At 41.8% G+C, this 23264-nt stretch overlaps 1 protein-coding gene across 3 annotated transcripts in view; it reads left to right on the top strand.

Annotated features, from left to right (window-relative positions):
• Positions 1-12722, top strand: part of NPHP1 (nephrocystin 1) — a 62523-nt gene extending 49801 nt beyond the window's left edge. For 2 of the 3 annotated variants that reach the window (XM_058534580.1, XM_058534579.1), the window contains exons 17-20: positions 3990-4102; positions 6179-6252; positions 9894-9938; positions 12031-12722. In XM_058534580.1, coding sequence (XP_058390563.1) covers positions 3990-4102; positions 6179-6252; positions 9894-9938; positions 12031-12303 — 505 coding nt within the window. In that variant the 3' untranslated portion in view covers positions 12304-12722. The remainder of the gene's footprint in view (positions 1-3989; positions 4103-6178; positions 6253-9893; positions 9939-12030) is intronic. The other variant, XM_058534581.1, reaches the window with a different exon arrangement.
• The last annotated feature ends 10542 nt before the right edge of the window (positions 12723-23264 follow it).

The following is a 23264-nucleotide window of genomic DNA, read 5'->3' as shown; positions in this document are numbered from 1 at the left end:
AGTGGCTGTTTCTCAGCATGAGACGTGGGTTTGGGCATGCAGCTGAGACACTGCCCCCATGAGCCCCGGACCGGAGCACAGGGTGTAGAACAACCCTTGGGAATCACAGTGTGGACACGGAGAAGGCCTGTGGTGGTATCAGGGCAGCTTAAATGTCCCCTGCAGCCGGTCGTTGAAATCTGGGTCAGATATACACCAGATCAGAATTTTAGCCAGGGTTGGAAAAGATGGTTTCTGACTTGTGTACCAAATGCTATAGATGACTCTAAGTGTGGGAAGAGAATTTGTCTTGCAGTTTTGGATGTTTCTGGAAATGCAGGGGTTAGGGAGTGGTCGAGGATACTTATTTAAATTCCGTGAAACTAATTACCCATGGGGATCCATTGCTCCCGCACCATCATAGGGGTCACATTCTTTCTGTTGTCTGCCAGCAGGCTGGAAGCCTGTTACCTCTGTGATTAACTTTTTCGTCTTAAATTCTCATCCTAGAAGTTAAAACAAAGGATTAATTTATAAAAGTTAAGGTCTCTTTCTAAACTTCTGGTGGTTTTTCTTAGCCCAAAGACATTCCTCTTTGATAGAGAACATTGTTTGCAAGGTTTTTGAGATTTCCTATATGGTCATTCTACATGCTTAGTGACAGAGTTCATGTATTTCTAAAAATAACATTTAGAAAATGTATATTTAGAATGACTCAAGGCATTTCTTGAGTATCTTCTAAGATTGACTCTTGTGCTCAATAAATTCCCAGTAAATATTTAGTATGTGTCATGTGTCAGGATTTTAAAGCATTCACTTGTCATGTTTCCAGATTATTATTTGAAATCTCAGTATTGAAATTTTGCTTATATTTTATTATTCCTAAGTATTTTCTTCTTTTTGTTGCTATTGAAGTGGAATTGTTTTAATTTCCTTTTCAAATTGGTCGTTGTTAGTATGTAGAAGCATGACTGATTTTTGTAGGTTGATTTTATATCCTGAAACTTTGCTAAATTTATTAGTTCTAACAGTTTTTTTGTGGAATCTTTAGAGTTTTCTACATTTATGTTCATGTTGTCTGTGAACAGAGATAATTTTACATCTTGCTTTCCAATTTGGATGCCTTTATTCATATTTCTTGCCTGGTTGCTCTGGCTGGGACTTGCAGTAAGATGTTGAATAGAAGTGGGGAAAGCAGGCATCCTTTTCTTGTTCCTCATCTTAGAGGAAAAGCTTTTGGTCTTTCACCATCAAATATGATGTTGGCTGTGGGATTTTCATACATGACCTTTATTATATTGAGGTAGTTTCCTTCTATTATGAAAAGGTATTGAATTCTGTCAAATGCTTTTTCAGCATCAATTAAGAAGATCAGGTGGGTTTTTTCCTTCATTCTGTTAATGTAGTATACTACACTCATTGATTTTCTTATGTTGAACCATCTTTCCGTTCCCACTTGGTCATAGTGTACAAACTTTATAACATGCTTTGAATACTATTTCATTGAAGATTTTTGTATCAATATTCATCAGAGATATTGGGCTGTAGTTTTCTTTTCTTGTAGTATCTTTGTCTGACTTTGGTATCAGGGTAATGCTGGTCTCTTAGAGTGACTTAGAGAGTGTTCCCTCCTCTTCAACTTTTTGGAAAAGTTTGAGAAGGATTGGTATTAGTTCTTCTTTAAATGTTTTGTAGAATTCCCCAGTAAAGCCACCAGGTCCAGGGCTTTTCTTTGTTGGGATAGTTTTGATTACTGATTCAATCTCCTTACTAGTTAGAGGGCTATTCAGATTTTCTATTTCTTTGTGATTTAGTCTTAGTGGGTTTTGTGTTAGTAAGAATTTGTCCATTTATCTAGATTATCCAATTTTTTGGCTTACAGTGGTTCATACTATTCTCTTATAATCCTTTTATTTCTGTAAAATCAGAATTAATATCCTCATTTTCAGTTCTCATTTTAGTAATTTGAGTCTCCTCTGTTTTTTTTTCTTTTGGTCCATCTAGCTAACGGTTTGTCTATTGGGTGATCTTTTTGAAGAACCAACTTTTGATTTAATTGATTTTTTTCTGTTGTTTTTCTAGCCTCTATTTTATTTCTCTCTGCTCTAATCTTTAGTATTTCCTTCCTTCTGCTAGCTTTGGGTTTAGTTTTTTCTTCTTTTTCTAGTTCCTTAAGTTGTAAAGTCAGGTTGTTGATTTAAGATCTTTCTTATTTTTTAATGTAAACTTTTATAGCTATACATTTCCCCCTTAAGACTACTTTCACTATATCCCATAATTTTTGGTATGTTGCATTTTCTTTTTCATTCATCTCTCAGTATTTTCTAATGTACTGTGTGATTTCTTCTCTGGGCCATTGGTTGTTTAAGAGTGTGTTGTTTAATCTCCACGTATTTGTGAATTTTCCAGTTTTCCTTCTGCTGTTGATTTCTAGTTTCATTCCATTGTGATCAGAAAACATACTTTGTATAATTTCAGTCTTTTAAATTTATTAAAACTTGTTTTGCGGCCTAACATATGGTCTATCCTGGAGAATGTTCCATGTGCACTTTAGAAAAATACGTTTTCTGTTATTGTTGTCAGAGTGTTCGGTATATGTCTGTTTATTACAATTGGTCTACAGTGTTGTTCAAGTCCTTGATTTCCTTATTGACTTCCGTCTGGTTGTTCTAGCCCTTATTGAAAGTGGGGTATTGAAGTCCCCTACTATTATTGTAGATCTGTTTGTTTCTCTCTTCAGTTTTGTTGATGTTTGCTTCATGCAGTTAAAAACTCTAATGTTTGGTGCATATGTATTTATAATTGTTATATCTTCTTGGTGAATTGACTCTTTTATCAATATATAGTACCATTCTTTGTCTCTTGTAAGAGTTTTTTGTCTTAAAGTCTATTTTGTCTGATATTATTATAGCCACCCCTGCTCTCTTTTGTTTACTATTTTCATGGAATATCTTTGTCCATCCTTTCATTTTCAACCTGTGAGTGTCCTTAGAGCTAAATTGAGTCTCTTCTAGGTAGAATATAGTTGGATCCTGTTATCCATTCTGCTAATCTATGTCTTTTGACTGAGGAATTTAATCCAGTTACATTTAAAGTAATTACTGATAGGGAAGGACTTACTATTGCCATTTTGTTATTTGTTTCCTGTATGTCTTATAGATGTTTTTCTCCCTCATTTCCTCCCTTACTGCCTTCCTTTGTGTTTGATGTTTTTGTAGTGACACATTTGGATTCCTTTTTCATTTCCTTTTGTGTATATTCTATAGATTTTTTTCCTTGTGGTTACCATGGGGATTACATATAACATCCTAAAGTTATAACAATCTATTTTAAACTGATACTAACTTAACTACAATATTGAATTTTTTTTTCTGTTTTGAGCCCTTACTGTGTCCCAGGCATTGCATTAAGCACTCCACATTTACCTTACTTTAATGCTTTTAGTAACCTTCTGAAAGACAGGTGTTACTATCTGCATTCTGCCAATGAGGAAACCAAAACACAAGGAAAATAATGAATAATTAACCCAAAGTCTCATAGCTAGGAAGTAGCAAAGTCAGAATTCAGTCCAGGTCTGCCACACCTTCCCATGTTCCACCCAGCACCATGAACCATCTGAACTCATGTTTCCTCCACATTCATCACATCAAGAGGGGTGGCCACATGGCTTTGTTAAAACTTGTAGCTGACTAGTCCCTTTCTATCCAAAACACGTAATTGATGACTTTTCTTTTTTATTTGACATTTACCATGGGTGTGTGTGCTCAAATGGAAGCACATGAATGGCAACACGGAGTTGAGACTTGAGAGTGTACACATAAAGATATAAGTTATCTGAAGTTTAATGTGGCCAACTTATAGTGGAAATTTTCCTTAAAATTGTTGCCATATTTTCCAATAATGAAGCAAAACTTGGAATTGTTCATTAAGGTAAAAATTTACATTTAAATAACATTGTAGGTTGGAGTGTAGGGGTTGTTTAATGAATACTATTTTTTCTTCTTTAATAGTCTACTGCCAGAAACATTAATTGGAAGTATGTGCTCCATTCATTTGTTGATATTTTATCGCCAAATTCTTGGAGATGTACTCCTGAAAGACAGGATGAGTATGAAAAGTGCTGGTAAGGGGTCTTTGTAATTTCCTTATGTTCAATAATGCATCATACTTTGAGTAAATGTAACCTATGCCAACCATATCTTCTGCTTCTGAAGGTGACATTTGAAATAAAATATTCAGAATAGCATCAACATGAATACATTTCAGATATAAAATATTGTACTCAGTGTGTATTCTCTGTGAGCTCAGTACATATTCAATTCATTACAATATACATACTTTCACATTTCAAATTATGGAGATCTGAGATCCTAAAACTCAGATATAATCACATTTTCCCTGATTATCTCTGAATAATCTGTTTTTACCATGTGTTTGATATGCACATCATCTTTTTGGGAAAAGACTGAAATCACCCAAAATAACTGGTTCTTAACATGTACAATCAGTGGATTAGTTAAGATTGGTGAATCCAGGTGAGAGATATTCAAGAGTTCTATGTACTATTTTTATTCTTGCAACTTTTTTGTAAGCTTGAAATTTTTTCCAAGTAAAATGTTAAAAAATACTGTTAAAAAGTCAATGAGTTGTCACACATGATTGAACTTGCAAAGAGAAATGAATGAGTTACAAGAATTGCTTCCAAAAAACGTTTAATTTTATTGGCTATTCTTTGAATTCAGTAAATCAGTATGCAGATAGGTATTGAGTGCCTACTGTATGCCAGGCATTGTGCTGGGCCCAGTGATGAATGAGACAGGCACGGTCATGCCTACCCGAGTGGAGCAACAGACCTCAAACACGAATACATGAGTCATCCTTTTCACCTTTTAAAATAAGTGATCTGAAGGAAAATACACAATGAAAGCATGCAGTAGGAAGACCTGAATTAATGTGTAGATGAGGGAAGCCTTCCCTGGGCAAGTAATATTTAAGATAAGACCTGAGAGAGGAGTTCGAGATTTGGGTGAGGTTGGTGGAGGACAATCCTTTCTGGATAGAGAGACCAGCATGTCTGAAGACCCAAGGCAAGCAAACGTGGGCATGTTGGAGGGATTCAAATTGAAAGCAGGCGAGGGTGGGTGGAGCAGTGAGTGATAGGGAGAGCCCTGTGATGGCTTAGCACCACGGACAGTAGAGTTCGTGGTTAGACAGGAGTCCTGTCCCAGGGATTCACCACCTGGACAGGTAAATAGAAATGGAACTCAAAGTCAGAGAAGCACAGACATTTCTCAAGGAATAACGATAACTCTAAAGAAGGACAGTTCAGCCTTTTAATCATCACTTGCCTTTGAATTTATTTCAACGACTCTAGCAAAACTTCATGACTGACATGACTTCTTAAAGAGGATAAGGCTTATTAGTTTTCCTATAGGTAAGGAGGAGTTTCTTAGAATTATTGACTTCATTTGAGCCTGACCATCAGAATAAACCTAGTAAAATCTGGAGAAAGGATTTTTCTCTACTAAGGACACAAGCTTATAGAGTATATTGCCCTCGCCATTTCAAAAGTGTTCTTCCTGGTGTGCTTCTGTGCATAGGGCTTTCATGTGTCATGATTTATGGTGAAATATTCATATTCTCCCACACAGTATTTAGGCATGTGGCCAGAATCTCTAATACATGATTCTTTCTAGTTTTTCCACCATCCGTTGACCCCCAGACATAAGTCTGGGGTCCTTCCCTGAGCTCTGGTGGACTGGAGTCAGACCCAAGCAGCCCACCCTGCACCTCCTTTCCATTGGTGCTTCCTGGTTCCTGCTCAGCCTTCCAGGAGCAGGGTGCCTCCTAATTGGAAGATTCCTTTTACCACACCACAGTCATAAGGAAGAAAGAGGGGTTGAAAAAAATCCTAGAAAGAAGAACAAAAATTTCTAATCTTATTCTGTCGGAGCTACTTCACTCCCACCCTAGAAGTTCTATCTACTTGGGCCAAGACTCATTCCAGAGCTCCCTGGGGTGTGGATGTAGGGGCAGGTGGAGGTTGAGGGGACAGCTTTGAGCTCTCCTAGAGGTTAAAGTGTGCAGAATGTGTTATGAATAAATCATGTGGCACAATAATTTGATGTTTTATGTCTATTGCAGTAAAATAGATTGGATAAAGTTTGTGTAAAACCCTTTTTCTTCTTTTGTATTTCAGATTTAATGAGTAATCCTGTGCTGGCCACCTTCCCCACGCTCTTGGAGCAGCCTGACGTGATGGATGCTCTCAGGGTGGGTAGAGGACATCATGATGGAAACCTCATGGGTTCTGAAACCAGTTAAATTCACCACATTAGTGAGTTCTGACACCTGCTCTATGTTTCTTTTTCCCTATTTGGATGATGTCTCCCAATCCTTGTCCACTGTCTAGCTAACGTGGTCTCATCCTTCCTGTCTTAGTATGAACGTTGCTTCCCCAGGGCTGACCCAATAAGCAGATACAGTGTGTGCTACATACACTATTGCAGTCTCTTACCTGTCATTTGTTCCTTGGCTTAAGATGGCCACTGATGGTGTCCTAAGAGCAAAATTGCAAACTGGTTTGTTAGATAAATCAACTGAGTTTTCAGGCAGAGTAAGGGCATGTATATCATTTTTACCTTAATTTGGTATCTACTGTCTATGAAATGGCAGCTGGATCTTAGGTTGACCCATATGAAATCTTTAATTTTCAGCTGTTTTTTGACCTTCAAAAATGGCAGTTTCATAAATTTCAACTTGATATCTCAAGGGCAACAAATATTAGAAGACCCGTATGCCTGCAAGGCAGATACTGAGATAACATGACAAGTGTCCCAGGGGCAGTGTCATCCAAGTCCTTGGAGTTTTAAAGAAGGAAGCAAATGAGGACCAGGAATCTGATGCATTAAAGAAGTTGTCAGTGAGATGGACCTAATAACAGGCTGAGGGCCCAGTCAGATTTTGACATGCTGAGATGGGAGTGGAAGACACTACAGGTGGAAGGATCAGCATGAGCAAACATTCTGAGGCAGGACAGAGTAGAGCGTGTTCTTGAGAAGAGCTAATGATCCAGTTGGCACGTCAGGTGTCCTCTGTAGATGGACAAGTCCATCTGGGTCTCATGCTGAGGGTGAGGGGTGTGGTAGGTGGTGGGTAACCCGTGAAGGTGTTTGCTTTAGGAGAACTCCTGACAGCACAGCGAGGTGGAAAAGCACCCGTGCAGGAGCGAGGTGAGCTGTGTTAGGAGGGGGATCCTGTTCATAAGGAGGGAGGTCATGTGGGCTTGACAGAGACGTGGCAGGAGGAAGGAATCACCTGCAGAGATTTGTGTTAGACTTTGAAACTGATTTCGTGTGCTGCTCTGGCTAGGGTGGGGGTGTCATCGGTAACAATGAAGTTTCCAGCAAGAAGACTTAAGAAAATGTTCATGGCATATGATTACCCGTAATTTCAGACAAATTCATTTGGCAGTATAGCTAGATAACGCAGAATTTCTCATTCTTCCTTTGTAAGATCATTAGTATCATAATATTTATTCATTATACAGAACATGTGTTCATTGATTCATTCAACAAATATTTCAGGAGAGCCCGCTATGGCTAAGGCCCTGTGCCAGTTCTGGAATATTTCTCTAGAAGTGGAATGGTCACAGAATTTGGACTTTGGTGTCAGGAGGAACCTAAGGCTGATCTGGTCTAAATTCTGCATTTCCTGATGAGCAGGTGGCTCAGAGAAGTGCAGTGACCTGGCGACCGTGGAGCCCAGCAGCGGCCAGGCCAGGACTGTCGCTGCAGGTCAGCTCTGGGTGTCCAGATCCACCACAGGCTCCTCGAGAGAAGGCCTGTGGGTGAAGTTGTTCACAGATATTGTGAAGTGAAAAACACCCAACTTTGAGTTATAATAGTATATTTAAACATATATATGTGTATATCTGACTGTGAAAAGATCTGGAAGAATATACCCTAGGAAGGTAGCAATGATTACCTCTGGATTTTGTTGATCTGTATTTTCTGAATTTTTCCGCAGTGAATTATTTGTATAATGAGTCCTGCCCTCTTGAGCCTTCTCTTCATGGCATCCTGTGTGACTTAGGATAAGCCAGGCTGTGCGGTGGTAGCTGCACAGGTTTATTTCTCACTCGTGGTGCCTTCCAGAATGGGTCAATGGAAGACCCTGCTCCATGGTCACCCCAGGGCGCAGACTGGTGGAGGCTCCCCTTTCTTACAGCATCATCTGAAGGAGAGGCTTCTCTGCTGCCAGCTGCCCCTCCAGGAGAAGAGGGAATGGAGAACTGCCCTTGGACTCTCCTCTGCCTTTGCCCCCAGACAGCATGGGCACCTCTGCTCAGGGTTCATTGTCCAGAACCAGTCACGTGGCCCCACTTAACTTCAGGGAGCTGGGAGGTCTACTCCTCTGTTTGCTCCAGAAGGAAGGGAGAAGAAGATCTTGGTGCATAATAGTGATTCCCCCACATGTTTGCTGTTCCCCCCTGAGTTACTGTGAGTGAAACACCCTACTGCTCGCCGGGACTCAATGCAAATGAGGTGGGACCTTGATGGTTAACTAACAAACAATAGGCAGATTTACCAGACAGTAAGTCAAAAGTTGGCTAGTGATACTCATGTTAAGCCAGATACCTTTCAAGTTTACATTATGAAGTGTGTGAGCCTCCTTGTGTTAACTTAGGTAAGTTCAGTTTGTTGTTGGTGTTTTAATTATAATAATGGCACCTGGCATGTTTAGTAAGACACTCTGGCTCTCTAAGGGTCCTCTTCAAACTCTCCGGGACCCACAGGCGCAGTAGTCAAGAGAGTGGAGGACCACAGTCCCATAAGATAGGTCTTTCACGGTAATAACCATGACCATTCCAAGACACGGCTTGTGAGGGCACAGCCTGTGGTCTCTTGGTGGAAACTTCTCCTTTATTTCACGGAGAATCTCTTTCTTGGTGCCATATGTCATATTCACCCCAGGGCCTCCCTCCTGAAAAGGGGCTGATGCTTTCACATAACCCACGAAATCAGGCACCAGCAGGAGGACACCTGCAAACAGGCACAAAACCGAGGCCCTGGAAGGAGCAGCTGGGAGACTGGGCACACTCCCCACGCTCACAGTTTGCCCAGAACTGGCACTGTGAACGTCTTCAATTCATGCTTCTGTGGGATTAATTGAACTCTTGTTTTTTTTATTTCTTTTAAAAAGCTTTGGGGGCCGGCCCGGTGGCGCAGCGGTTAAGTGTGCGCACTCCGCTTTGGCGGCCCAGGGTTTGCAGGTTCGGATCCCGGGCGCGCACCCACACACTGCTTGTCAAGCCATGCTGTGGCGGTGTCCCATATAAAGTAGAGGAAGATGGGCACGGATGTTAGCCCAGGGCCAATCTTCCTCAGCAAAAAGAGGAGGATTGGCATCGGATGTTAGCTCAACACTCATCTTCCTCACCAAAAAAAAAAAAACCAAAAAGCTTTGTGAAGACTTGTGGACAGATTGAGAATGTTTACTTGCAAAACTGTCCTTCAATTTATTTCACCCCGACCATTGTCATCATGGCAGAGAGAATTGTAGAGAACTATGGTATTTGGCAGTTTTCTATTTTCATTAGTGTCTTACCCTAAAAGCTTCGTAGTATTCTATTGTTTAGATGCTGTGTTTGCATGGATGTGTTAGGGTTTCACTGATTCTGTTCTTAAATTAGTTTTGACTTGTAAGAATCATGGGCTCTGAGGTGTCTTTCACTGCCTGGTCAGTCTGTCTCTGGGTCATTAGGATAGATGCTAAAGATTCACTTCTTACATGTGTCGGTTCTATACAGTGTTTTTAACCCTGTCCATAAGTTTAATTACAGTGAAGTTGCAGAAGTGTGGCAAAGACTTGTGAACACTCGGATTAATATAATATTTCTATCTGCTTTTTAGAGTTCATGGGCTGAGAAAGAAAGCACATTAAAGAGATCAGAGAAGGTAATCTGATTTTCTACGCTGAACTTAATATTTTCTGTGCTCACTGTTTGCTTGCACATTCTAATAATACTTCTTTTTTAGCTAAAGTAGCCATAGTTATAATCCCTCTTACTCAGTTCAACTATGTCATTACGGTTGTAAAGACAATTTCCAAGAAGGGTGTGGGTGATCGATTCCTAATGTGAAAAGAAACACTGGATCAAGACAGTCATTTCAGATCACTGAGTTTTATTGAATTGAGGGAAAGTTTCTAAACTAAAGGCTCCCAGTTGGCTGTCAAAATTCGCTTGTTTTTAAAAAATTCCTCCATCTCTGAAAGTCTATATCAGGTAGGGAGAAGGACAAAGAAAACTGGCCTGAGCTGAGTGGTACATTGGACAAGGTCACGACTCCTGCTTTCATTGCCGTAGAGGTCTGCTCATCACCACACGGAACTTGCATCAGTCAGCGAGTAGTGGCTTCACTGCTCCGACCCAGGGTTCAACACACTTGTTCTGTAAAGGGCCAGAGAGTGAACATTTTTCATTTTGTGGGTCATAAGGTCTCTGTCACAGCTACTCACCTCTGCCATTGTAATGCAGAAGCAGCTAGTGACAGTACACAAACATCTGAGCATGGCTGTGTTTCTATAAAACTTCATTTATAAAGAGAGGCAGTGGGCCACATGTGACCCATGGTCCATGGGTTTTGGACTTCTAATCTAAAGTGTTAATTATCTACAAGGAACATGGGAGAACAAACAAACTAAAAACTCTAAAAATTGGAAAAAGATATATTCATATTGTATCCTTATTTGAGCTTCCATTTGAACAGTACCATCTACACTTGAACTTTGCTAAAATTGTCAGGTTTAATGCGATTCTAATTCAGCAGTGGACAAGGTGCTGGGCCTCAGGCCTGTAGAAATTGCCCCTACACACGTGCTGTGCGTGGAGAGGTGATGTCTGTGTGCAGACCCTGCTGCGTACAGACACCTCCACCCTCAGACCACTGTGCTGAGATCCAGCCCCGCCTGTCAGTGTCAGGGGCTGACTGACTGTGCTGATACTGCAGTCCCCGTGTTATCCGGGGAGGGTCTCACCACAAATCCTTACTCCCTGGGTCTCCTTTCTCTGGATTTCATGCGGAGCGCTTGCTCTCCTTCTCTTACAACAACTCGACAATGATCTCTGAGATGCTGAATCGAATTAAGTGCATACAGCTGACTTCACATTGTGTCTGAGTTATATTTACCTGGAGCCACATCCTTGTCACCAGAATTAGATTCCAGCCCCCATTTTCCTTGATGGAATGTGTCGGACACCCTCAGTGGAGCTTAGGAGACCCCCTGGTCTCCAGGAGCAGCTCCCAGACTCTCGGGGAGGAGTGCTCGTCTCTACTCCGTGGTGACTCTTGCTGCTTCCCCTTCAGAGAGAGCTGCTTCCTGACTGAGTAACTGGTTCAGAGCCATCACCTGCCAGGCACTAATGGCCCCTCCGCACCCCTTAGATGGTGTAGTGGAGGAAGACAAATCCTCTACCCTCTAGGTCCTTCTGCCTGGGCTATGAATTAAATTGACATGAGACAGAATAACAGAAGAAAATCAAACAAAGCTTTATAACATGTATACATGGGAGAGACCAAGGAAAACTGAGTAACTCACCAAAATGGTGGAGGCTCTCATTTTAAATACCATCTTCAGCTAAAGACAAAAGGGGATGCTGGGGGTAGTGTTTTGGTACTTCAAAGAGGAGGAAGGCAGTTCACATGGAGATGGAAAAGCAAATGTTTGGTAGACAGAAGTTTGATAAGAATGGGCCTAGCAAGGACCCTTACAGTCTACCAATACCCAGAGTTATCTATGGTGATGGCCTGTCCCCAGGACAGCCCTTTTATCTTAAATTCTTTTAGGCACTTAGGGGGAAGGTCAGAGTTTCTTTCAGAGTCTTTCGTTCTTAAAAATAATCAAGCCAAGCCAAAGAGACACATTTTGGGTTGGCCAATTCTGATCCCCCATAATGGCTTCTAGTTAACAGAGTCCATAGAATTTAACACTGAAAAAATAATGATGCAGATCCACTCATAGTTGTTTGTGGTGCTGATATTTTCCCAGAGAGACAAAGAGTTCCTGAAGGCCACGTTTCTCCTGGTCTATCACGACTGTGTGGTCCCTCTTCTCCATTCTACTTCCCTGCCCCCATTCAGGTGGGCAGAAGAAGAGACTGAGGCTGCCCGATGGAAAGCAATTGCTGACTTCCTTAAGCAAAACCAAGAAAACGAGGGCGCCCTCCAAGCTCTGCTGTCCCCAGATGGAGTCCATGAACCTTTTGACATTTCAGAGCAGACCTATGACTTCTTGGGTGAAATAAGGAAGAAAGCAGCCTGACAGTGGTGGCCCTGGTGGACCCTCCATGATGGCCTGAATAAAATGACAGAACCAAAAGAAACTGTCACTCTGTAACTTAGGCTTTACTCTTTTTTGTACAGACCACATTCTATAAGAAATATTTATCTGATAATTTGAATATGTTTTAATACAATAAAATTTTTATAAGGAATACTATTATATCTAAATTTAAAGAACTTTTTTCAAAAACCAAGTAACTTGAATTTAAGTTGACTGTATCTATAGATTTGTGTAAAAGCAAGATTTTATCAAAAGCTAAATTTATGATTATTCAAGCAAGTGAAAATATGATCCACACAATGGGAGAAGATATTTACAAATCATATATCTGTTAAGAGTCTAGTATCCAGAATATATAAATACATGATTATTGCTAATAAAATTTATGTTGTGAAATGAAGGGAAAACCAGAGTAGTCTATTTGAGAAAGTTGTGTTATTAATCACTTAATTCGGCCTAATATTTGAATGTGAATTATCCTCATTAGATATGAAAGCAGAATCTAGTTTTGCCTTTTCAAGTCTATATAATAAGTGCTCTTTAACAAAAAAAGTACTTTCAGGCTTTGAGGAATGAGTTAATCCACCCCTGTGTCAAAGAACAAAGGTTTTTTTTTTTTTTTTAATTATTGATGTTTTAATGGTTTCTAACATTGTGAAATTTTGGGTTGTGCATTTTTGTTTGTCCACCACCATATATATGACTCCCTTCACCCCTTGTGCCCACCCCCCCCACCCCCACTGCCCCTGGTAACCACAGTCCAGAAAGAACAAAGGTTTTATTGCATTTCAAATGAACTTGTGACTGCTGGTAAATTGTCCCAAGCCTTCACTGCTCATAATAATAGTACAGCGGGCATTTCTTGAGTGCCTACTGTACTTGTTCTCAATTAACTTGGTTAATCCTCACAACTCCTGTAGGAGGTAGATACTGGGTTTTTCTATGTTACTGCTGAAGAAACAGGCCAGGCGGGTTAGATAATTTTCCTAAGGTCAGAGCTAGCAAGTTGCACAGCTACTATACCAAGTAAAGATACCATGGATCACTTCCTACAACCGAAGATAATCCCTCATCTGTGCAAATCTTTAAGAATTGCATGTGAAGATAAAACATGAGAAGGCTGTTTGAAGAAAAACATGATGAAATCAGAAAGAGTGTAACCTAAATAATCAGAGTGCCATTTCAGGTACTTTTTTTGGCAACCTGCCACTTCAAAAGAGGCATTTATCTTTAGAGATCCATCATGTTAGGAAACTTCTGGGCTATATCCTAGTTAGTTTACCCTGAACCCTTAACCTAAACTTAACCTGGGCCTTCATCTCAGAAAATGACGTGGTATGAAAGGGTTCCCACCACAAACGTGACACGAGAGCTTGGCCTTGGAAAAGACATTTCACTCCATCTCCAAGAGCTGGTTTCCAGAGATTCTGTCCCTCTACTTCCCCTCTGCCCCCAGTGACACGGGAGGCTGAGCGTCCAGACACCGTTCATTTGCCCATCACGACGCAGCTGCCCCGTCCCCTCCTCAGGTGATGGCTCCCCTTCCTCTGGGACCCTGGCCTCCCCAGCTCCTGCTTGGCCAGAGCGAGAGGGTTTTTGCCTTTTCAAATGGAGGTGGCGAGAGTGTGTACAGGGACTTTTCCCCACTCTGTCACTGAGTTGCCTCCTCTTAGGCCCCTGCAGTCCTGTGTAAAGGAGATGAAACCATGTCACTCCCCAACGTGAAGGTCATTTTTCTGTAGAATCTTTAATTCCTAATTTCCACCTTTTAATTTTTTTAATCACTTAACTTATTCTTAGCATTAAGCAGAGGTGGGGCATTCTGAATGAAAGAAAATATTGCTGGTGAATCCCTTTCAAAGAATGTACAGCATGAAGAGAGAGAGCTTTCTTTAGAGTGTGTTTTCAGAGACTGTCTTCCGTGCTCATGTGAAATGTGCTGTGATTGATGAATGTGGGCAACTTTATGGTTTCTGACGCAGAGAAAAATATGGGGACATGAGAGAAGACAGTTTCAGTAATGCTTGGCCAAAAAGTGAGGCACAAAGGCAGTTAGTCTAAATGGAGGGGACAATCCCAGAGGGTGAGGGCGTCTGCCATTGAGAGACTCATGTTTCCTCTTCAGTCAGTGGAATCTTTTTTTTTAAACAATGAAACCTCTCTGGCTTTTTAAATGCCACTTTTTAGCTTCCAAAACAGGAAGAGGTTGTCAAGGAGCCAAAAACATCCTGGAAATGAGTCCTGGGGTTTGTGTCAAGGAGCGTGACTTGGCAACCCACTGAATTATCATGAGAGCCGTGGTCGCGGAGCAGGAACAGGGCAACCAGCAGGCCTTTGCTGGGCGACCGTGTACATATGCGGTACCTACCAGTGAGGCCAGGGGACTCCCCACATCAGGACCACACAGGGTGGGCAGGGCGGGGATTCTAAAGTGTAAACTACGTGGCCTCCTCTCCCCATCCTCCCAGCCTCTTATAATTGGTTGAGTGTCTTCATCCATCAGGTCTGCTGGAGGTGAAAAATGTTGCATTTCCCTTACCTGGGTGCTTGGGCTGGTTGGCGAGGGGACGGGGCATGTACTAAAGAGCAAGTACAAACTCAGTCTTCAGTGGTTTTATGGTCTAATGTGTGAAGCCAGAACTCACGAGGAACCAGTTGAAATAAATAACAGCACACACAAACGGAGCAGGTTTGACTTGCTAGTCCAGTAGCATGTGGGAAGCCCATCACTTTGACAAGGGAGGGAGCTAGAAGTGTCATCTCCCAGCTGAGGGCTGTGTTGGTTTGCAGCCTCGTAGGATATCCTTTGCCGTGGACTGGGTCAGCATCCTCATGTGTGAAGCATGCCAAGTTGGGAGGTTTTCTTGGGGCATGGAGGTGATCAGAGCTGGCTGTCGCCTCGCGGCTTTGTATTCTGTTTCCTCAAAGCAGAGAATCAGTGACAGAACCCTCCTTACTAAGGCCCTGTGCATCTGAGGACTGTGGTTGTCCGTGTAGTCTTCCATTTATTCAACATACATTTGTTGAGCACCTGCTATACCAAGCACAGCATGAGGGTTTGAGGACATAGTGGGAGCAGCCTTGATGTGATCCCTGTGCTAACAATGCATGAGGTGGACAGTCATTACACAAAAGAACCACAAGGGAAGGGTACAAATTGTTAGATGAGCCTATCATTGTGTCTTTTCGTTGTTGCTGTTATTTTTAAACCCCAACAATACTGTGGCCTGGGATAATAACACTGCAGCAGGCACACAGTAAGCAGTCAGTATAGGTGTTCTTTCCTATCTGCATTTTCCCTCTCCAAACTCCACCATCCAGCGCGAGGGACTCAGATTCAGGTCAGTTTTCCAAGAAATCCACTATCTGAAACTCAGGAACACATGGATTCAATAACCTGGTATTCCTCCACACGCAGATTTGCTCTCTGAACTCCTGGTATTTGAACGCAGTCACCCAGTAGCTGTGGATGGGGAGGGATGGTGGAACAATAAGTCAAGGGCGAGTGAAGGCTGTGCCATCTCAGGTGGGAAAATGGAGGCCCTGGGCTCGATGGCCCCGCAATGACTGACACTGAATGAGGGCATGCAGGTTTGTGTGCAGCAATATAAAGTGGAGATCATTAATGGAACGCAGCTCCAACTCAGGACTTTGGTAGTGTGTCTCTTGTTTCTCACGTTCTGGAAGACAGAGTGGACCTTAGCCTGCTCATTTGTGTCTGACTTTGCTGGCAGAGATTAACTTTGCAGAACTTTGTGCTTTCGAAGAGGCCACTTTGAGGGATAACAAAAAAATGCTCCAAGCTCTCTGAGCTCTTCTCCAGGTAGGTGTCTCTGGATAACCCAAACATTTTCCCACTGCGTCTTTCCTCTTTCCTGCCAGCTGTCCTTTGACTCTGAAGTGTTCTGTGCCTGCCCAGTCCCCATGGATACTGGGAGTCAGACTCAGTTCTGCCTGACAGCAACAAATAGTGTTAACCACAACCTGCTCCCAAACCTGGGCCTATCTGTGTGGGCACTGTAGCTCCCCCATCTGAGAGTCGAAGTGACCTGGATTTGTAGAGATAGTGGCTGCAATCCAGTTGTGTCTGAATCAGCAGGCGAGAGCAATGGGACATATGTGTCCCTGCAGCATAAAGGGGGACCCCACTTACACACACACACACACACACACACACACACACACACACACACACTTTTATCCCAGCTCCAGGAGTGGGTTCTGATTGGCTCAAGCCGATCAGCATATCCCATTCCCCTGGTCACAGTGATTGGATTGGGAATGGGCCAAGAGAGACCAAATTCCAGAAGATTTACTCACCAGAGCACTCTCGTTCCCTGCCTAGTGGGAGAGGTGAGATCTGGAACCACTGTGTGCTATGGCGATTTCTCACCAGGAAGGGGGAACCTAGAGCTGTGTGTGCATGGGGGGGACGGTGTGTGTGTGTGTGTGTGTGTGTGTGTGTGTGTGTGTGTGTGTGTGTGTGTGTGGAGGGGTGTGGTGACACTGAATGAGGTTAAGAATGAAGCCAACTGCAGTGACAGTGACAGGCAGAGCCTGTCAGAGGGATTCTAGATCCTTGGTAGCATTGTTTCACTCTCACCTGAAGCCAACAATCCCTCTGAACCTCTCACTTACCTAGGGTAATAAATTCCCTTCAGGGGCTGGCCCCGTGGCTTAGCAGTTAAGTGTGTGCGCTCCGCTTCTAGTGGCCCGGGTTCAGATCCCGGGCGCGCACCAACACACTGCTTCTCCGGCCATGCTGGGGCCACGTCCCACACACAGCAACTAGAAGGATGTGCAGCTATGACATACAACTATCTACTGGGGCTTTGGGGGGAAAAAATAAATAAATAAAATCTTAAAAAAAAAATTCCCTTCATTGTTAAAGCCAGTTAGAATGAATTCTAACCCTTTCCATGGGAAGAATCCTAATGGATAGAACTGTCTTCTTTCCCTAAGCAACTCTGGCTTTCTCCTGGCCTGCCCCTTATTTGTCAGGCAACCAATAAATCTTTTTTGAAAAATGTATAAAGCAATTTATTGGTAGGGAGAAAAAAAAGATATAAGCAGTTGTCTCCAAAGTCTTTATGACTGAGAGGGTAGATTCAATCATTTGAAACATCTATTAAGTGCCTAGTGTATGCCAGACAGTATTCAATATGAACAAAGTTAGTGGTCTCCTGAAGCCAACATCCTAGGAAGGGACAGGGGCAGGGAGACAAAGAATATGCAAATGAATCAATAAACAATAAAAATACTAGGTAGTGCTAGGTGCTATACAGATAATCAAAACAGGCTGGTGTAGTCCTGATTCTGGTGAAATCGAGATGGATATTCCACCCGCTCCTCCTCTCCTCTGAATGCAACTAAAAGCCCTGAAGAGAATGCATGGAACAGCTATCTCAGGACTCAAAAATAAAAGGGAGCAGGAAGATTTGGGCAGGAAACTGGAATTCAAAATACTACCAAACTGGTGGTGAGTTTCCCATTTTCCTTCCCCTGAGATCTCCAGGCCTGGGCTCAGGGACAACATGAAACCCCGAACTGTGCACAGGGTACAAACAAAAAACGTCTCCAAAAGAAGCCCTCTATTTCTGCTCTGGAGAATGAGAAAGAGAGCCCCTACACATCAGAGAGAGTGTAGAAAACCTTGTTTATTTTTGTTTTTTCCATTCTTTCCTGCCCCAGTCCCCAGGAAACCTAGTGACAATAGTAGTGGCAGTGGCAGCCAGACAGATGGCTAGAACTCTGAGGGAGGGGAACCCTTCTCTCTGACCAAAAGAACTGTGGTCCTAAGAGCATGAGGGAAATCCCTGTTGCTTTTTTTTCTCCTATATATCTCTTGTTGCTTTTTGGCACAGCAGGGCAGGGAAACTAAAACCCTGGCCTTTTAGCCAGAGGGCCAGGGTGAGGGTGAAGGGGGCAGGGTCTCCTGGAAACTGGAAAGTGTTGGCGGAGCGCATGGAGAGGAGGGGCTAAAGAAAGTGACCCCATAAAATAGTGTATGAATGTCTGAGCCCAACCCAAAGTAGACCCTAACAGCATACAAAAGGATTTTAGAACGAGGCTGCCCCGGTCCAAGACTAGCACACACACTGAACAGGTGGGACTAGCACTGCAAAGCCTTAAAAATTGAACTAACGTTTTTATTTTTTTGTGAGGAAGATCAGCCCTGAGCTAACATCCATGCCCATCCTCCTCTTTTTACTGAGGAAGACCGGCCCTGAGCTAACATCTGTTGCCAATCCTCCTCCTTTTTTTCCCTTTTTTCTCCCCAAAGCCCCAGTAGATAGTTGTATGTTGTAGTTGCACATCCTGCTAGTTGCTTGACATTGTTTGGTTTTACAGCCCAGAGAAGGCAGCCAGCAACTTGCAGCCTGAACCTAACTAGGCAGATTGCCTGATAAAACAAATAAAAAGCAACATTTTCCGTAAGACTTAAATAAGACCCATAATCCCATAACAATATTCAAAATGTCCAGATACAATCCAAAATTTCTTGATATTCAAAGACCTAGGAAAATCTCAACATCTCTCAAGGGAAAAGACAATCAAGAGACAACAACTCTGAGATGACACAGCTGTGGGAATTGAGACATTAAAGCAGCTATTATAATCATGCTCCAAGAAGTAAGGGCACATCTCCCTAAAATGAATAGAAAGATAGACAGTCTCATAAGAGAGATAGATGATACAAAAAGAACTAAATTGAAGTTTTAGAAATAAAAAAATAAGAAAATTGAAAAAATATAACCAAATTAAAGTTTTAGAAATAAAAATATAATATTAGAATTCATTTGTTACATAATAAAAATGAAAAAATTTATTGGATAAACTCAGTAACAGAATGTAGATGACAGAGAAAGAGCCAATGAACTTAAAAATAGTTCAATAGATCAATATAAATCAATATAGATAAATCAATATAAATTGTCCAGCTGAACAACAGAAAGGAAATAGATTGAAAAAAATAAATCCTTAGGAACCTGTGAGATAATACCGAAAGGTCTAACATTCTTGTCATCAGAGACTCAATAGGAAGGAGAAAGTGTGGTGCAGAAAAAACTTTTTGAAGAAATAATGGCTGAAAACTTCTTAAATTTGGTGAAAGACATAGTTACAGATTCAAGAAGCTCAATGAATGCGAAAAAAAGTAAACTCAGGAAAATCCACGTTCAGCCGTATCATAATCAAACTACTAAAACTAAAGACAAAGACAAAAATTTTAAAAGCAGCCAGAGAAAAATAATGCATTAAATTTAGGGAAAAACAATTTGAATGACGGCAAATTTCTTGTCAGAAACCAGAGCTCAGAAGGCAGTAGAAAGTTTTTAAAGGACTGAGAAAAAAAACAAACTGTCAATCCAGAATTCTATATTTGGCAAAAATATCCTTTAGGAATGACGGTGACATAAAGGTATTCTCAGATAAAGAAAAACTAAGAGAATTCATTGTCAACAGACTTTCTCTAAAAAAAATGTTAAAGGAAGTCTTTTAGACAGAAGGGAAATGATATCAGAGGGAAGCTTGGAGCATCAACAACAGAAATGGCCAATATCTGGGTAAACATAATGGATTATTTTTTTCTCTTGAGTTCTTTAAAATATGTATGATGGTTGAAAGCAAAAGTCATAATATTGTCTGATGGAGTTTTCAATTTATGTATATATAATACATATGACAACTACAACTGAAAAGCAAGAAGGTAAAGATACCTATATGGTCAAGGTGTCAAAATGTTCTGAGAGGACCAAAAAGTTATCCGTGTATATTGTAATTCCTAGAACAACTTCTAAACAAATAACACAGAGACATGGTAAAAAACTCAATAGATGAAGTAAAATGGAAAACTAAAAATGTTGAAAAAATCCAAAAGAATGCAGGAAGGAGGAAATAAAGAAACACAGTGAACAAAAAAAACCAAAAAATAAAATGGTAAACCTAAATCCAAATATATCAATAATTACATTCTATGTAAATAGTCTAAACATACCAATTAAAGGCAGCAAATTTCAGAATGGATTAAAAAAAGAAACCCAACTATATCATAACCACACACAAAAAACCCAGTATAAATATTGATGTACGTAAGTTAAAAGTAAAAGGGTGGGAAAATATGTACCATGCAAGCACTAAGTGTGCTATAACATTCATGTAAATATCAGTTATAAGCAACAGCATTTGCATACATTGTTGGTGAGAATATAAACAGTTTAACCACTTTGGAAAATAGCTTGACATTATCTTCTAAAAACACATACCACATGACCCACAATTCCACTCTGAAGATATTCTCAATAGAAATGCATACATAGATGCATAGAAGACAAGTTCTAGAAAGTTCATAGCAGTCTTATTAATTATAACCCCAAATTGAAAGAACCCAAATGTCCATAAACAACAGAATGGACAACTAGAGTGTGGTATATTTGTACAATGAAATACTATCCAGCAGTGAGTGAACTACAGCAATGCACAATGACGTGGATGAGTTTCACAGGCATAACATTGAATGAAAGCAGCCAGACACAAAGAAATCCATTCAAAAACAGCCAGAACCGACCTATGGGCTCAGACATCATGAGAGCAGGTGTCTTGGGAGGAGGGAGGGAGAAATGATTGAGAAGAATCTGGCAACATTCTATTTCTTGCTCTGGGTGGTGGTTCCATGGTCTGTATGTTTCGTGCACTTTTTCTGCAAGTGATTTACACATCAATAAAAGCAATTTTGAAACAATTTTTGAAAATCAGGATGGAAACATTAACAGAGGGTGTGCTGGTCTTGTTGTGGAAAGGAAAGAGAGCCAGAAGAGAAGTGATTTCAGGATTAGAATTAGATAAACAAGTACTTATTAAGCATCTGACGTATGCCAGAACTGTCCTAAATGTTTTCATATATATTATCTCATTTAATCTGCCCCAACTAACAAGTGAGTAAATGGGGACAATGATAACAGTAATCAACTGTGCCAAGTACTGTTTGAGTGATTTTCAGGATTAACTCTAATTTTTAGTCCCATGAGGTTGAAACCAGCAGGGCCTTCACAGAGGAGTCCCGAAGGCTCTTCTTCTGTGCCTGGCATTCCCCACGGCCTCACACCAGACTTCTGACCTTGTCTCCAAGTGCATTTACACCCACAGTCCCAGAGACGCATTGACTGGCCTTTTTTTTTTTTTTTGGTGAGGAAGATTGGCCCTAAGCTAACATCCATTGCCCATCTTTCTCTTTTTTTGCTGAGGAAGATTAGCCCTGAGCTAACATCTGTGCCCATCTTCCTCTATTTTGTATATGGGACGCCTGCCACAGCATGTCTTGGTAAGCGGTGAGTACGTCCATGCCTGGGATCCGAACCTGCAAACCCCAGGCTGCCAAAGCAGGGTGCGCAAAATGAACCACCATGCTACCGGGCCAGCCCCTGGACTTTTTTTTTTTTTAATTAGGAAATATTTTATTGTACAAAATTGACATTTGTCGTATATGATGAAAAACACGGCAACACCAACCTTTTGTTAATCTATTTTTCTTTGAGATTTTCTTTGAAAAGTAAAGACTTATTTCCTAATACATTCTCAGACAATACAACTTTTTACATAGAATGTTTAACAGTTGTGTTGGTAATAAGCGTCTTGGGATATAAGGTACAAAACTGAAAACAGATCAAAAAACCGCAGAGGGAAGACCACTGCCAACGAGCAAGAAGGTGGTGTTTTCCATGGCAAGGCAGATGCTCTGGGGTCACGCCGTAAAAGTGGTTTGATTATCTGAAGCCGTTCATTAAGACCCTCAACGAGACGTAATGCATCTGGGATATTGTCTCCTTCTGAGACAAATTTCAGCAGAACCGCCACCGAGATTTCTTTGAACAGCTTTCATCGTAGAGTGCTTTTGTGATACCTCCTCCAGGAAGATGGATACAAAACTCAGAATTATTTATTTCAGGAATGCATGGGCTTTTCCCCGTTTCTTCCCAGTTCAGGCTGATCTTCTTACAGCTGTAAACATCTGTCCCTCCTTGGGATCCCACTGTCTGCAGCGCAGTATGAATCCTGTAGTTTTCTTATAAATAGGCTGGGTAGAGTGTGCCATTCTTTGTTGCATATAATAAAACATTACTTGGTTAAACGTAAAATGTTTAAAATACGCCAAAATTTTTATAACCTTGTTTTGTCACATCTTCATTTCTTAATATACAAATTGCCTCGGAAGGTGGAAGGGCTCAGGCCCGTCAACCTCTAAGGGGCTCCAGGTTCTCTCATTACCTCCAATTCATAGATGAGAAATGAGCCCGAGAAAGGCCGTTTTCCTTCTTGCTTTCCAAGCTGTTCCCGCTACACCATGTTGTCGGTGGTCAAGTAAAGGTATCCTACAGCCCATAAGAGTGGCACAGGGCTTATTTACAACATTCAGGAGAGGTGGCAAGAGCTGGGATTCCTAGCGCAATGCCTGCTTTGCCTGGGCTCATCCTGCAAACGAGATGGGACCAAATGGCAGGTGGGACTGGGGCCTCACGTCCTCCCTAGACCTCCCAGGCCTGGAAGAAGGGCATCACCAGGCTGGCCAGAGGTTTACTCGGGGCCTGTTGCCTCTCCTGGCAATGCCTCTGCTTTGGACTTCATTTGTCCAAACTCCTGTCTCCCCTGGCTCTCCCCAGACCAGACAAAGGCTGGCTGTTCCACCCACGTGTGCCCAGGAGGGCAGGCCCTGGAATGCACTGCTCTTGCTAATGAACAGACCCTTGCCCCTCGTGGTGGACATCTCATTACTCAGGAAGCAAGGCAGTCCTCCCCACAGCCCCTCCACACCAGGGAGCGGTTCCCCGACTGGGCTGCCCAGGGAGAGACTGAGGCCACGGAGGGCAGGGAGAGGGGACCTCGACCCAGAGCATCCTGAGCAGACTCTGTGGCGCCAGGTCATTCTGTAGGGTGGTCGACTCTAA

This window comes from Diceros bicornis, chromosome 40 (assembly GCF_020826845.1).
Source record: "Diceros bicornis minor isolate mBicDic1 chromosome 40, mDicBic1.mat.cur, whole genome shotgun sequence".
Lineage (NCBI taxonomy): Eukaryota > Metazoa > Chordata > Mammalia > Perissodactyla > Rhinocerotidae > Diceros > Diceros bicornis.
Note: the sequence above shows the minus strand (reverse complement) of the source record. Positions and strands in the feature narration are given on the sequence as shown.